Source organism: Spermophilus citellus, assembly GCF_964194105.1.
Source record: "Spermophilus citellus genome assembly, chromosome: 6".
In the NCBI taxonomy this organism is placed as follows: domain Eukaryota; kingdom Metazoa; phylum Chordata; class Mammalia; order Rodentia; family Sciuridae; genus Spermophilus; species Spermophilus citellus.
The window spans coordinates 101,362,634-101,378,559 of NC_138187.1; the positions used below are offsets into that span (position 1 = coordinate 101,362,634).

At 57.0% G+C, this 15,926-nt stretch overlaps 2 protein-coding genes across 3 annotated transcripts in view; one reads left to right on the plus strand and one right to left on the minus strand.

Annotated features, from left to right (window-relative positions):
• Positions 1-558: 558 nt before the first annotated feature.
• Positions 559-8,553, plus strand: AGT (angiotensinogen). The gene is made up of 5 exons (XM_081298069.1): positions 559-646; positions 3,621-4,482; positions 5,810-6,077; positions 7,443-7,587; positions 8,061-8,553. The coding sequence occupies exons 2-5, from the start codon at positions 3,654-3,656 to the stop codon at positions 8,250-8,252; spliced, it is 1,434 nt and encodes a 477-aa protein (XP_081154195.1). The 5' UTR covers positions 559-646; positions 3,621-3,653; the 3' UTR covers positions 8,253-8,553.
• Positions 8,554-10,773: 2,220 nt separating this feature from the next.
• Positions 10,774-15,926, minus strand: part of COG2 (component of oligomeric golgi complex 2) — a 33,281-nt gene continuing 28,128 nt past the window's right edge. For both annotated transcript variants that reach the window (XM_081298054.1, XM_081298055.1), the window contains exons 14-18: positions 15,821-15,893; positions 15,405-15,547; positions 13,909-14,048; positions 12,592-12,772; positions 10,774-11,326 (exon numbers count right to left, since the gene is read on the minus strand). In XM_081298054.1, the coding sequence (XP_081154180.1) occupies positions 11,225-11,326; positions 12,592-12,772; positions 13,909-14,048; positions 15,405-15,547; positions 15,821-15,893 (639 nt within the window). In that variant the 3' untranslated portion in view covers positions 10,774-11,224. The remainder of the gene's footprint in view (positions 11,327-12,591; positions 12,773-13,908; positions 14,049-15,404; positions 15,548-15,820; positions 15,894-15,926) is intronic.

Here is a 15,926-nt window from a genome sequence, read left to right on the forward strand (position 1 = left end):
CCTGGGTGTCCATCCAGCTCCCCAGAGCAGTGGCCTCTGTGCCAGTGGGTGGCATCTGGTTCACCCACAGTGAGCATTTGCACCCAGTGTCCTCAGCTGTCCCGCACCCCTCACCTCTTTATCTGAATCACACAGCTCTCCCCTTGAGAGTCCATCAGTGTCCAAGCCCACCATCTGCACCCACAGGGTGGATGGCCAGGATAGAGCTGAGAGCACTTTGGGCCTTTTGATCTGGCCACACATTGCCGGTGTCGAGCAGCCCCCCAGCCCTGTCCCTGCCCTTGTCCCCTCTTCCGGCATGACCTTGGCCCCCTGGGGGGGCTGATTCAGGAGGCCTGATGGTGGGCCTCAGGCTCACAGCCCAGCTGAAGGACAAGAGGGCCCCAGCTCTGGTGAACTTGGGTCAATGTGTAACTGGACGCTGCACCAGCCCATCTGCTCAGCTGAGGGGCCACATTGATTGCCAGAACTTCCTGGAAGGGGTCCCAGAGTGGCCAGTCCTGGCTAAACCTGCAGCCCCCGCCCTGGTCCTCCCCCACTTGTGTACAGAGTGGCCTGGGAACGGCTCCACCCCACTCTTGGGTATAAAGAGGGCCTTGGTGGCCGGCCAGGGCAAAGCTGCACTGGTCCAGGGCTGACGCAGGAGGTAAGTGGAGACCTCAGCTTCCCCTGGCTGCAGCTGAGCTGTGGGCTGAGAGAGGTGGCCAGGGGCAGAGCTGCTGGAGGGGCTGTTCTCCTTCATCCGGGATCAAGAATGAGGGTTTGTGGGCTGGGGATGTGGCTCAAGCGGTAGCACGCTCGCCTGGCATGCATGCGGCCCGGGTTCGATCCTCAGCACCACATACAAACAAAGATGTTGTGCTCGCCAAAAAACTAAAAAAATAAAATATTAAAGAATGAGGGTTTGTGGCGGCCACGCTTCACAGGGGACATGCCACCTGCAAGGCCAGACCCTGAGATGTGGCCGTCCTCCCCAGCCACTGCCTGGGCTCTGGAGACGGCTTCTTCCTAGCTGCAAGCCAGGATCGCCTCTGGCTCCTGCTTCCTCTGGTGACCTGGGGCTCGAGGGTGAAGGACCTGGCCCAGGACCAGTGTCCCTGTGGCCAATAGTCCACTGGGTCTCTTCCCATCTGAGGGGACAGCAGGCTTCATGTACAGGCAGCGGACAGGGAGGGGCTTGGTCTCAGGGCCCCGCAGGGCTCAGGGTGTTCCACCTGCATGACCCTTAAGCAGAGTCTCTCTCTGGTCCTGGGATGGAGGTCTGAGTCAGTGCAACCTGTTCACCACTCTGTTCCTGAACCTACATAAAGCCAGACTCCAGACAATGCTGGCTCTTGGGCTAGGCCCACAGGGACAGAGCCTGACCACGCGGAAGTGCTTCCTGCTCCTGTAGGTGGCGAAAGGCGGGCCCTGGTGTTCCTTAAGAGGCAACGTAGTTGGGCCTCGGTGCCACCTGCTGCGCCCTGGGGTCTGGCTGAGTCTTGATTCTGTCTCCTACTGGCTGTGGGCCCTAGAGCAAGCCCCTGGACCTCTCTGTCCCTTGCGACATGGCACTGATGACTTCGCCCAGCTGCCTGTTTGGGGCCACCTTGGGAACGAGGCGGAAATGGCTCTTGTGGGGCTGCCTTCACATGGGAGGAGACAGACAAACCTGCACTTCCGCACAACAGAGCAGTAGTGCTTCCAGGCAGCCTCCAGAAGGCCAGGGTGACCGAGACTAGCTGGCTGGACAGCGGAGACACCGCCTGCCATTGTGGCAGTGTACAAGTGTGCGTCACCCTCGGGGGAAAGGCTGGGCAGGGAAAGGCTGGGAAGGACGGCTGCCCCCTTCGCTGGCCCCAGGTCCCTGCTGAGAGTGAATTCAGGGCCACCATGCTGCCCCCAGAGGAGCAGTCTGCAGGAGCAGCAGGTGGGAAGGCTGTGCTCCCCAAGCCCACAGGGTGCCCCATGAGGCCAGCAGGGGCCTGTCTGCACAGGAGGTCCTGGGGCGGGGGCAGAGGCCCTGCCCTTTTGTCCACTGCATGTTTCATGAGAAGAGTAAACTGGGTCTGATGCATGGGGAAGAGGGGGAGGAGGCGCCAAGTCAAAAATCAAAGGTCGTTGGCAGTAGGTGAACTGAGCAGGACGGGACACAGGGAGGCCTCAGTGTCCTGGTGGGGGTGTGGAGGCCAGGCAGGTGCCGGCAGCTTTGCCTCACCAGGAGATTCTGAGATAGTCAACTGTGACGCGAACAGTTTCATTTTGGCTCAGATTTGGAATTTCCAGCCCAGGATAGGACAGACCTATGATGGGGTGCCGTGGAGGCCAATGAGGCCACTCCTTCTAAGGGCTCTGCCACCTCCCAGCAGCACTGCCCTGGGGCCAGGCCTTAGGGGTGTTAATCCAAGTACCAGTTAACTCAAGGACCTGGGGTGTTAATCCAGGCCCACAGGGTAAGGCGCAGACAGCTCACCAGGCAAGGCCCATGAATCAGGGCTGAGATGGGTAGGACAGGGAAGGCCAGGCTGGGACCAAGGCACAGCAAGGTGGGCAGAATGGCCTCAGTGACAGGGCAATGTAGCACGCCCCCTGCAAGCAGCAAATGAGATGCCACATGTCTTGACCTGAGCCACCAGCAGGACGAGCTCCCTCCCCTCAACCCAGAGGAGCAGACAGCGTGGAGAGCCGGCCAGCCCAGCTGCCTTCCCCTGCCCAGCCCGGACAGCTCCATCCCTGGCCAGCTCCATCCCTGGCCAGCTCATTCCTTTCTGCTCAGCTGAGGCTGGAGCCGTCTGGGCACTGAAGGACAGGCCTCCAGGGCTCACCTGGCTGCCGTGTCCACTGTGGCTCGGGCAGGGCTCTGAGCCCTGGCTGCACATCAGAGACTTAAAGGATCTATTCCTGGCCCAGCACAGATGAGCGAGACCAACTACAAGGAACAGGATTGGACAGGCATTGTCCTGGAGACCAGAGGGCCACTGGACGGGTCGATGAAGATGGCCTGGAGCTGGGGATGAGGGGGAAGGCCGGGGTTTGGGTCAAGCCCTACAGCAGTTAGGATCTCAAGGACACTAAACCATCCAGAGTCACTTGATGAGCATCTCAGCAGGGAGCACAGGGGCTCCACCTGGATCTACCGCTGGCCCTTCCTGCTCACTGGGAGGAAGCCTCAGCCCCCAGGGCTCTCGCCCACAGCCTGGGGCTTCAAAGTCTGAATCAATTGTCTCACAGCCCAGATGCTGGCGTCCAGAGTCAGGGTGCAGCAGGCTTCTCCTGCTGAGGCCTCTCTAGTCTTGCAGACACGGCCCGGCCCTAGTGTTCTCAGTGGCTGTCCCTCTGTGTGTCCCACTGTTAGGATCCCATCATAACTTAAGCACCTCTTTAAAGACCCCATCTCTAACTATGGCCACTTGCTGGGGTCCTGGGGACAACTTCAATGCATGGACGGAGACAGGGCAATTCGGCCCCCAGCCAGGTGTTGGCGCCTGGGCTGTGAGGAGTCTGGCTCCGCCCCTCCTGTCCACCACCAGAGCACCCCGGGCACCTCTTGGCTCTGTAGTTCAGGGAATGCCGGGTAAACTGAAAGTCTGGCTGGGGACCTCCTGGATAGTCACCTTTACCCTTCACAAATGTTGTTTCAGGGTACAGACGAGTGAGCGCTGCTGTGATCAGAGATGGCTCCTGCTGGTGTGGCCCTGAAGGCCACAGTCCTGTGCCTCCTGGCCTGGGTTGGCCTGGCCACTGGCGACCGGGTGTACGTACATCCCTTCCACCTCCTCTTCTACCCCAAGAGCACCTGTGTCCAGCTGGAGAAACCCAACCTGGAGACACCCAAAGAGCCGACCTTCACGCCTGTGCCGATTCAGGCCAAGACAGCCCCAGTGGACGAGGAGGCCATGCGTGCCCAGCTGGTACTGGTGGCTGAGAAACTGGAGGCTGAAGACAGACTGAGAGCCCAAGAGGTGGGGATGATGGCCAACTTCATGGGCTTCCGAATGTACAAGATGCTGAGCGAGGCATGGGGCGCAAACAGCGCGGCTGTCCTCTCCCCAACGGCTCTCTTCGGCACGCTGGCCTCCTTCTACCTGGGAGCTCTGGACCCCACGGCCAGCCAGCTGCAGTCATTCCTGGGTGCACCTGGGGAAGACCAGGGCTGCACCTCCCGGCTGGATGGGCATAGGGTCCTCTCTGCCCTGCAGGCCACCCAGGGCCTTCTGGTGGCCCAGGGTGGGGCTAGTGGCCAGGCCCCACTGCTGCTGTCCACAGTGGTGGGCCTGTTCACAGCCCCTGGTCTGCGCCTGAAGCAGTCCTTTGTGCAGGGCCTGGCCACCTTTGCCCCTGTGGTCCTCCCGCGCTCTCTGGACTTGTCCTCAGACCCAGAGCTTGCCGCTGAGAAGATTGGCAGGTTCTTGCAGGCCGTGACAGGGTGGACAACAGGCAGGCCTCTGGCAGGGGCCCGAGCAGACAGCACCCTGATTTTCAGCACCTCTGTCCACTTCCATGGTGAGGAAACCCCTGGTCACTCTGCTGTGCTGCCACAGGGTGGTGTTCTAAGTCCCACACCCTTAGCAGACGGCGGGACGGGGACAGGTGTGCTGCTCGGGTGTCCTTGGTCCCTGAGCTTCCTGCAGCTCCAGTTTCCATGGGAGCTGACCGCCAACTGCAGGGACTCACTCCGCCTCTGGGGCAAACGCTGAGCTGAGTGGCAGGAGGGGCACCACCACCCAGGCTAGCTGCGGGGGTTTACTTCCATCACTGTGGCTGGAGGAAAAGTCCTGTGTCCCTCTAGGCAGCTCCACTGAGGTCCTTTGGGGTCCACGCAAGGGGATGCTCTGCTTCTTGCTCATATGGCTTCACACAGTGGCCCTTGTCACCTTCCCACCGAAGGTTCTGAGGGTCGAGGACAACGCCACTCCACTTTCACAAGGCCCCAATCCAGAGGGCAGAGCTGTGTTCAGCCTCTTAGGACAGGGCGATGTACAAGTGAGACCAAGCAGGGGTCAGGGCCGTCATGGGGCCCCTGTTGACCAGGCTTCCCTGGGGCCTCCTGCGGGCTGCCTTCACCTCACTCCACCACCCCAGCTCACTGGTCCTCAGTCCTGCCTGTCCCTGGGCAAGAGAGGTGCAGAGCTAGAGCCTGGGTTCCAGGGCTGGGGCCTGGTCAGTGAGCGGTAGTGGGGGCTGAGCACTACCAGCAGGTTTAGGGGCTGCATGAGGACCTTGGGCCTCAGGCAGGAAAGGCTGTGAAGCTGCCATGGTGGACGGTCACCACTGTCCACTGTCCAGTCCCACTGGGTACAGCACCAGGGTGAGCCCTTGTGAACTATGGCTTTGGGCAACAGCTGGCTACTCTGATGAGTGGGCTGCTGTGGTAGGGTGTCAATGGCCGAGGCTGGGTGTTGGGAGATCTCTGCACTTGTGCTTGAACTATGGCCCTAATGCTGCTTTAAAGGGTCATGTTGAGTAAGGAAAAGCAAGGTGAGCCTGGGCTGGGCAAGGCAGGTCTGGTGGGCTCTTCATCAGGAGCCCAGGGCCAGTCCCTGAGGGTGGTTTTGGACCTCAGCCTCAGGGCTGGTGTCCCGGGTGCAGCAAGTGCAGCGGCTCAGCAGCCAGGCTTGGGTGGAAGATGGGCAGCCCTTGGGTTCTGGCAGGTGTGGGCCTGAGCCCGGGGCAGTGGTGGCTGCTGGGTGGGGAAGGAGGCTAAGGGTGGGGAAGGAGAGGAGCAGAGCAGCCTGGCCAAGGCTGCCCAGGCCCAGGCCCCACTGCTGCTGCCATGGTCTATAGCCTGCCCGGCTGCTGACCATCCCCTCCTATTCTGTCTGGGCTGCAGGGAAGATGAAGGGCTTCTCGCTGCTGCCCAGGCCCCAGGAGTTCTGGGTGGACAACAGCACCTCAGTGTCCGTCCCCATGCTCTCGGGCACTGGCACCTTTCAGCACTGGGCTGACGTGCAGAATAACTTTTCCGTGACCCGCGTGCCCCTGGGCGAAAGCTCATGCCTGCTGCTGATCCAGCCGCACTGTGCCTCTGATCTGGACAGGGTCGCAGCCCTCGTCTTCCACCATGACTTCCTGGCCTGGATGAAGAACCTGTCTCCCCGGTAGGAACTTCTGAGTGCCTTGGAAACTGGGGGAGCTGTGCCAGCTTAGCCCAGGGTAGGAGGGTGAGCACAGTGGGACAGGCCCAGGGTGCCAGGCTGGTTTGGACCTGGGTGTCCACCAGAACCTCCCAGCCTTCCATCCCCTGGGCTCCGCAGGCGCGGCTGGGAGAAGAGGAAGCACCCAATTCTCAGAGCGGTGTGAGCCCAGGTTTTGCGGGAGAAAACACCTAAGCCACTCTCTGAGAAGGGACTCAACCCCACACTCAGGCCCGTCCCAACACCCCAGAGCCTCCGGGGACTGATGTTGGGAGGGCCTGGCCTCAGCTGCTCTTCTTTCTGTTGTGGCAGCCCCTCCTGCAGAGCACTGGCCTCCTCCTGTTGGTCCTCCAGACTCAAGGGCCCAGGGTCTGGCCCAGGGCCAGCACCAGGGAGAAGAGTCGGGACCCTGATGCCAACTCTCTTTGAGAGTTTTATTTTTTTTACTTTGAGTTTTTTAGGTTTATAATATTGTAATGATAAATCAGTATGCATTGAGGGTCTTAGTTTGAATTGTGATGGAATACACCTGACCTAAAACACGCCACCTTGGCCATCCCAGTATCCTGGCATGGAGCTGTCTCCATGGTGGGCCTCCACCAGCAGCCTGACTCCAGAGCCCACTAATGGTGCAACACTGACACTGGCCTGTGTGGTGCCAACCCACCTGAGCTCTGGCAGCCCACAGCGCCCTCCGGCTGGCCATGGGTTGCCCACCTCAGGTCCCTTCTCCCCTGGGGTCAAGCACCAGCCACTATGCAGAAACACAGTCATTCACATGTCTGTCCGGGGACACTTGTGAGGCTTCCCCCATGGCTTGAAGCCTTGGCTGTGGACATGAAACACTGACCAGGGCTAGGTCTGTCACCAGAAGTGCCTGTGTCCCTCAAAGTTGCCAGAGGAAGTAGCTGGAGGTGGAGGTCACTGGAGCTAATGGGTTGGCACTGCACAAGCTGAGGTCAAGACCACAGCCCCTGCCCAGAGTCTCCGTCCAGAGCACCCTGCAGCCAGCTGGGGTGACACCTCTCAGGACTTCCTAGGAGTGCCCCCACACAGCCAGCCTGAGAAGCGAGCAGAGCAAAGCCCAAAAGCTGCCTAGCCAGTCCCCAGGACAAGCCCTGGAGATGCGGGCCCTTCCCATGCCATTTCCTTTACGCTTAAGGATTTCTTTGTATTTGTTACTGAGGTTTTCCTAGAGGTGAGGATGACCTAGCTGGGTGAGGGCTAGACTTCCCCTTCCTCAGGGGCAGGAGCAAGGAGCATATACCCCTGGGTTCCTGGGAGCCCTTGCCTTGTCCCCTGAAGCCCCCCGACCACACATCTCCCCAGGGTCATCCGCCTGACCATGCCCCAGCTGGAGTTGCAAGGCTCCTACGACCTGCAGGATCTGCTGGCTCGGGCCAAGCTGCCCACGCTGCTGGGCACAGAGGCGAACCTGGGCAGGATCAGTGATGGCGACCTCAGAGTGGGAGAGGTTGGTGCTGGCCTAGGGGAGGTGTGGATGGGACACAAACGGGGCTGTGGGTGAGGCTGTCAGAGCAGGAGGGAAAGAAGACCTGCAGGGGAGTAGGCCATGTTGGGAGGGACGTGGCCAGAGCCCTCCGGGACTTCCCAGGGACAGTGCAGGACAGCAGCTCCTGCCCAGCCTTGCCTCTAGTGCTCCAGGAGTGTTTGGGCCCTGCTCAACCAGGCCTGGACTTGGGGTCTTCCCTGGAAGTTGCAGTGGGGGTGTCCCTGGCCAGGCTCTGTCCTGCAGCTTCTTCTGTGCTCAGGAGCCACTCTCTGGCGAGAGAGCCAGGGATCCTGCCCAGCAAGGTGGTGGGTGGAGACGGAGGGCACAGGCAGGGGAGGCAGGAACTGCTGGAGTCCTGTGGTGGGCCTGCAGGCGCCTTCCCTGCCTTGGGCCCTGTGTGCCCGAGGACAGAGGCAATTTCCACTGCCTTGCAGGTGGTGAACAGCCTTCTTTTTGAACTCAAAGCGGATGAGGAAGAGCAGCCTGCAGAGTCTGCCCAGCAGCCCAGCATGTCTGAGGCCCTGGAGGTGACGCTGAGCAGCCCGTTCCTGTTCGCCATCTATGAGAAGGACTCGGGTGCCCTGCACTTCCTGGGCCGTGTAGACAACCCTCTGAATGTGGTGTGAGGCCCTGCAAGGCCACTGTGCCTGGCCATCCAAGTTGAGGCCAGCAGAAGAGCAAACCTGGCAGAATCGGCCACCTGTTGCCACCTTCTCCTCCCCGCCCCTGGTGGTTCAGCGTGGCTCCTTGCCAACGTGGCACCTGAGCAGACACAGGTGTGAGTGGAGAATGAGGGAGGCAGGAGCCTGTGCTGTACCAGGACGATTCTTCAGAGGGGGAGTCTGAACAGATCCACTGTCTCTGAAACCAAAGTGTCCTCTTCTAATAGAAATTGGGCTTTAAGATTAAAACACATGTTGTCTCATTGCCTTGGGTTTATACTCAGCGAACTGAATGTGAGATTGTAGTTCCCACAATGCCTTAGTTTTTCTTCCCATGATACATGTGGTTGCAGAAAGACACACAGACCTGATATCATGCTAGAGCAATCCTACCACCCTGGCTGATAATCCTCAGGTGGCTAGTAACATCCTCCACTGTGAGCAGGGCTGCCGAGCCATTCAGCTGACAGTCCACAGAGCTCTCGTCACCCCTTGCTCTTGGGGGGGGGGGGGCAGCCCATGTGCTCTGGGTGCCTCTGCCAGGAGCAGGAGAGTCAGGCTTGTGTGGTGGAAGGCCTGTCTGTCAGGGGACCTAGAGGGGAACAGGGCTGAGGGCTGGATTGCTATTCAGGGGGTCCCAAGAGCAGAGGGCAGGGTCCTAAACCTTCTCAAACACTTGGCCCCTCAACGGATCAGACCCACAGTTTCTGTCTCAGCAAAGCCAAGGAAGAGGTAGGTACCGGGCAGGCTGGATGGCCTTGGCGATGCTTCTACCTCTCAGGAAAAATTGAGGGAAGCCATAGCCCTGGTCGTGCTGGACACAGGTCCAGGCCCCAGGTCCCCAGCCAGCGGCTGCATTCTGCAGAGACTGAGTACACACCAGCCTCCGGAGCTCCTGTGCGAGCACAGGTGTGTGGCAGGGTTCCCAGAACCACAGCAGCCCTTAACAATCAGCTGCAAGGTGCCGAGTTTCACACCAGGGACCCTGGCTCCTGGGACGTCCAGTGTGGCATTGCTGTGGCTGGGGTCCCAAGGTGTTGCCTTCTGCCTGTGGGAAGGTGGCCTCCTGCTTTGCAGGTGGAGCAGTGCTGCCCACTGCCGTGCTGCTTTCTGTGCAGTTCTAGGTGGGCGGCTGGGTCAGGGAGACGGCGCAGTTCACCGGCACGCCACGACAGCGGCAAGCATGGGGTCCGTCTGCCCTATGCACTCTTCCACTGAGCTGGGAGAAACCTCCCTGGGATGCAAAGTGCCCATACATGAGACTGGGGTCGGCCACAACCACCGAGGCCCGGGTGCTGCGGAGACCTGTAGTGACACGGCAGGGCCTGGTCTGTGGTGCACTTGCAGGGTGCAGGGAGTGTGCTCAGCACTGCCCTCTGCACAGCATCCTGGTCCCCCTGCTTCCCCTGTCATGAGGGGATAAGCTGTGGGGCAGCCCTGCCTGGGCAACTCAAGCATTCACGGGAGCTGCAGCCACTTTCTGACCAGGAGGCCAGCCTGAGTCCAAAGCAGCTCCAAAGCTGACCTACAGCTGGATCCAGTCCCAGCTGGGAATGGGCTGGAGGCACCCAGAGGTGGAGATGTCAGCCTGCTCACCCAGCTAGGCCTCAACCACCCGGGGCACCTCCCGCTTCCTCCCAGTGAGCTGTATTGAGCGGCTTCCAAGAAGACACCCACCTCCCCACCCCAGAGCCTTTGAAGGGAGCAGGACCTAGGGCCACCTGCATTTGCACTTCTGCTTCCAGAAGTGTGACAGACTGGATTTCTGTTGTGTTCAGCCACCACCTTGGTGGCCACTTGTGTAGGCAGACCCTGGGGATGCAGAGTGGCTCCCGGGGAACCTGGAGCTGCCCTGAGGTGTGTTCAATCTGCGCAGCAGGGGGAAAGCGGCTCTTCCCAGCAGGAAGCAGCACTGTATTTTAAACCATCAACAGATGAAAGAAAGGAGAGCTGCAGACAGCACTCTGTAACCACCAGCTTCCTCCTTCCTAAGCCCCAGGCAGACACTCCGACAGAGGACTGTCACTACCCAAGGCCACCCTCTGCAGAGGTAGACACAGGGAGGGTGGGAAGCCTAGCAGGTGGTCAACTGGTCTGGAACCACCTTGCCTACGTCTCCAAACAATGACCCACCTTGGTTCCCCACCTGTGAGATGGAGACAACATGCCTGTGCTGGGGGCTGGGGCTGCACCCCACCTCCTGCTCTGAGGCTAGTGAGAGAGGCAGAACAGGGGGCTGGGGACTTAGGGTCCATTGGGGAGCCACTGGCTGGGAGCCCCCTGTCTACCAGCACCAGCCTACCAGGAGGGCAACCCCCCTGCCCACCAGTGGCGGCCTATCAGGAGGGTGACTCACTGGCCTGCAGAAGGCACATTCTGGTGTTGGTTCGGACAGAGCTCCCATGCCCAGGGAGGTGCCCTGTAAGGGACCGCAGGGGAGCCGTGCTACCCAGGGCGAGGGAACTCATGGGAGGACAGGATGGCGCAGGCTTGCAGCAGGCACTCCTTTATTCAGGAAATCATCTCCTCCTCCAGCTCTGGCTCCTGATAGGTCCAGGAGACCAGCAAGAACAGTGGTGCTGGGTCCCTGTCCGTGAGCAGACAGTGTGTCCACTGGTGCAGCACCATGCAGTCCCAGCACTCAGCCAGCCTGGGACACAGCTGGGCCCCACCTATGCATGAACTCGAACCCTGCTTTAGAATCAGCTCTTCCACGCTAAGATTTGCAATAAAAATAAAATCATCTGATCTGTAAACTACAGTAAAAAGTTTCAAATGTCTTAAAAACTGATCCATACAATGGAAAAAGGCCTTTGTTCTTTTTAGGTGAAAGGAGATCCAAAGGTGCTAAGGTGGGTGTGGGCGTTGCTGGGCAATGATGGATGCGCCTCTCTGCTGGGAACAGAGCTGCTTTCTTCCCTTGGGCCACCAGGATGTTATGGCTGCTCCGTGGCTGCCTGGTCCTTGGCAGCGGCCACCAGCTCTGCAAGGGCTGTGAAGCTTTTGATGTTGCTTGTCTGCAGGCCCATCTTTTGTATCTGCAAAGACATGAGAATGAGTCATTGTCCTGCAGCTTAGCCAGATGCAAAGAAACACACACGAGAAGCCACCAAACACCCGATCAAGTCAGAAGAGGGCAGTGCCCTGAGGACCTGCAGGAACCTTCTCCTTTGGAAAAAAGGGTTGACTTACTGCAGAACTTCATGTTTTTTGGGTCAAACCCTCTGCATCCTAAGAAGCCAGTATGTTACCTAATCTCAGTCCTTCAAATCAGATGGAAGAGCACAAGGGCCTCTTTTAAGGACTTAAAAAAAAAAAAAGTTCTCAAGAGGAAATTCACAACTAAAAAAAAAAAATGAATTGTTCTCTAAGTGGAGAATTTCCAGACAAGTACTGGCCTGAGTTCTTGCTTTCTCCATGCAGCCTTTTCTTGGAACCTTGAGATGGACAGAACACACTGGTGCTGACCTACTATGATGACTATAGCCACTAAGTGCCTGTTAGGGCCTGTTTTTGTTCAAGAATAATGTGTGTGCACAGAATGGGAAGAAAAGGCTGGGCAGTACTTGGCACCATGCAGCTGGCCTGGCACTGGACTGTGGGAGCCTGTCCCTGCCTCCCCCACCTGTTTCCCTTTTGCTTATTTACTCTCCATGTCTCTACAGCAAACTTTTTGCTTCTCTTATGACATGCAATAGGCAATGGGCTTTGCAGGAGACATCCAAAAGCTCAGAACAGAAACTTGGATTCCAGGAGGGCCTGGGCAGGGACATGTGGCTTGCCTCACTCCCCCTCTCTGGCAGAGTTCTTGTTTGAGGAGTGACTGCTTGGGGAAAATCTGGATAGGGGCCATCTGGACACCTGCCAGCTTGAAGATGCTGAGAATGAGGCTGCCCCACGGATGGGCTACGCCAGCCTCACCACCCAGGAGGGAAGCAAGCAGCTGTACCAGCTCACTTCCTGCATCCACAGGAGGGCACTGCTGTGTTCTCTGTCACCACTGGTAAGCATGTTAGGGCAACACGGTCCCACCCAGGCACAGAAGGCATGGGAATTGCACCTGTGACCCGCATAGCTGCCAGCACAGCTGGCCATCAATGGAAACTCTTGGCACTCTCCTGCCTCTTTCTCTCCTGCTCCGGGTACAAACCCTTTAACCCAGAGCGGCCTGGGCCCAACTTTCCTCTTCTAGGCCATGGGATTGATGACCTGGCCTCGGCAACAGCACCTGAGGGAGCGCCAGGTCCCTGTTGGGTCCTGGGACCCGAGTTTGGGCTGCTGATTCTGAGGCGGCTCCCAGTACCTGCTCGCCCAGGTATGCCACGTCCAAGGCCAGCTGCAGCCGGATCTTGTCGTCATCACTCATGCCACTGCTGGGGCCCACGGGGCTGGCTGCAGTGGTCTTTCTGGCCTGCTTCAGCCTCTTCAGACTCGCCTCCATCTTCTTCACAGAGCTTAGGACATCTGACACAGTCTCACAGTACCTGGGCAGACACAGGTACCAGTGAAACTAACATTCGGAACCCTTGTGGCCGACTCTGAACAAAGATGTTCTTAAGATAAAATTCATTTCCAATAAGACCCAACTGTGGTAAATGCTGTCTCTGAAGACAGTGGGAAGGGTCTGGAGTCCCTAGCACAGCATCTCTCCAGAACTGGACTGTTGGGACTCCAGGCTGAACGCCAGGAGAGACTGACAGGTCCTGTGCCTTCTCACACCCAGTGGAAACCTGTAGTGTAACCACAGCCAAGCAACAGAGGTCATTCCAAACCCTGAAGGGAACAGCTCATCTTCCAAAGTGTAAGACTCCTAGAATTTTAAGTAAAATTCTGTCTTCAAAATACTCTGCATGTAATTTTTAAATCATAAGCAAGTTACATTTTTAATTCTATAAGCTGGTCATTTGGCATTTGGAATACATTTGCCCACAAAAACATTCTACATCATTGTTATGTTCTAAACTAATTCATTAATGGCTGCTTGATGCATAAGAACTGAACATAACATACTGCAAAAATTAATACTTAAAACAGTTAAACAAAATTGATAATGAAACATTTTTGCTTATTCTTTTTTTGGTGGAGTGCTAGGGATGGAACCTGGGGCCTTGTGCATGCTGGCAAGTGCTCTTCGGCTAGGTTACCCCAGCTTCAAATGATACCCTTTAGTGTGACTCGGCACCAGCGTTCGAGAAGCAGACTTAATTAGATGAAGAGGCATTCAAGGGCTGGGGCTTCAGAAACTGCCATGCCAGCTGTAGGCTGCTTCTAAACGTGTGCGTCCTCATTTAGGTCGCATGTAGGTCTTTCGTGTGTATGAACTCAAGGGGCATGACCAGAGCTGTGCTGGATCAACAGAGCTGAGGACAGGGAGGGTTTGAACAGGGCAGAGGGGCAACAGCAGCACAGATAGTGCCCGGGACGTGAGGCTTGCAGAACACAGGCTAGCTTGGCGGTGGTCTGGGTGGAAGAAAGTGACCCTGAGCTGAGAGCGAAGAAGGCAAAAGGGTGTGGCTGAGGTGCCCAGGAGCAGGCAGTTACTGTGGTGGGCCCACTACAGGTCCACGCACACCTGGGAATGCCCATGGGCCTCTTCCAGGGGCTCCTCAGCAGGGCGCACCTGTGAGTGCTCTCAGAAAGTGCTTCTTCTAGCCACTGCTGTACCAGTGAGGGTCTGAGCTTGTCCTTGTGTCCACTCTGGAGCTGGTGAAATGGCTTCAGTGCACTCTCCACGTAAGCAGAAGCTGTGGTGGGAACCTCCTGCAATAATGTCAACAGGGCACGTTCCAGGTCAGAGTGTGCACAACCACTGTCCTCCCAGACACTAATGGGAGAGGTCCACAGAAAGATCTGGGGCAGGAGGGCAGTCAAGAGCGCAGGCCCACACCTGGGACTCCCCAAACTGTCCATCTATAATATCCTGCTAATCCTGTTTAATTCAGGAACTGCTTCTACAGGTGGGGTGGGGCTGAATTCTGACCACCAGGGGGCATCAGTGAGGCTCATCAACAGACCAGAGCTTGAGAAGTGGTTGAGTGACCAGCCTATAACCCTTCCTAGCTTTGGTTTCTCCACCCATCAACATGCCCATCATAGAAGGAGCAGTGAGTCTGTGTAAAGTGCTCATCCTCACGCCCAAGCGAATACACCCAACAGCCCACAGGGCAGAAAGGGAGCTGGTGCAACACTGGGTGGAAAGCAAGCCGGTCTCTCTACTTCCAAGGGGGCATCAGGTCAGAGGAAGGTGCAGACTGGAAGTGCTCTGCTAGGAACAGCAATCCCAGCCCACATCCCAGATGGACTGTGGAGAAGACTGTCCTAACTAATGCCAGCTCTGCCACAGGGACCAGCCAGCACCCCCAACAGCACGCTAGACAGATGGCCATGCAGCAACGGACAGGGCCCACCTAGCACAGGCAAGGCCCTCCATTCTACAACCCTTGTGGCTCTAGGAAGTGAACCAAGAGACATTAAATTAAGTCTGAAATCTAACTTTACAACTGGAAAGAAAAAGAAAATCAGAGAATTATATGAGCTCTACTAAGAATAAGATGAGAACAATCATCAAATGTGGGAAAGTGGGCATTCAGGGGGAACGCTCAACACTCAAACCCATGTCTGCTCTAGGACACAACCATGAGCAGCAGCAGCATGTGCTGCCTTCTATCCTACAAACGTCTTTTTCCTTTTCCCTTTTATTTTTGTGGTGCTGGGATGAAATGCAGGGCCTGCCCAGGCAAGTGCTCACCCCACATAGCCTTGACACACTTTTTAAACTCAGTTTGTCTGAATTTATTTGGGAGAAAGACAGGAGAAAGCAGGTACCTCCAGGACAAGAAGGCAGCAAGGTATTTTGTAAGTCCAAGTATTTTGTAATATATGACATGTTTAAGTAGGATTTTAAAAATATTAAGATACTTTCTTTTGAAAGGAAGCAAGAAAGTGCACTCAGCCACCACCCACCTCAGCTACGGTGTCAGGGAGCCTGACTGCACCTGGCCTGGCCTCTGCCCTCTAGCCTGGCTCTGAATGGCTGCATGGAGCTATCTTGCCCTCTTCTCCAGCGCCCTCAGTGAGCTTCCCACTTCAGAGTTCTTTTTGGTGAATGATGCTGACCTTATTGGTTCTTCGGTAGAGCCGGGGTACCTCTAGGGCACCCTTCAGGTAACTGAAGCAAGACTCGCTCAGGTCCTGGATGACCCTGCTGCTCAGGGCAGGCACACAGGCTGACAAAGAGCTCCGGGAGTCCTCCAGGGCAGCTGCAGAGGCAGAAAGGCAGGACTGGTCACTATGCTTGGGCCCAGAGGTGAGCTTGGTTTTAAAGACGATCACAGTATGCAGTGTGTACTACAGTAAACTAAATCATATAGCATTAAACACAAGATCTTAGGGGTCAAATCCACAGAGCAGATCGACAAAGGATTCACAACTAGAAAAGAAAGTGCTGATTCACACTTGTCCCGTAGTCTCTGAAACTTTACCTCAAATTATTTCTTATTCAAAGACTTGCCGAGTCTGAAGATCGTTTTTACCTGAGATAGAAGAGAAATTCTCAAAGCCAATCATTTCCAGTTTTGGCTTAATTGTCTCCAAGAGCTCTGGAAGCTGGAACATAGACACCACATGCTCAATCACTCC

Coding starts and splice junctions, on each gene's coding strand:
- AGT (XM_081298069.1), top strand. CDS start 3,654: ATGGCTCCTGCTGGTGTGGCCCTGAAGGCCACAGTCCTGTGCCTCCTG. Junction 4,483..5,809: donor CACCTCTGTCCACTTCCATG/GTGAGGAAACCC, acceptor TCTGGGCTGCAG/GGAAGATGAAGGGCTTCTCG. Junction 7,588..8,060: donor GCGACCTCAGAGTGGGAGAG/GTTGGTGCTGGC, acceptor ACTGCCTTGCAG/GTGGTGAACAGCCTTCTTTT.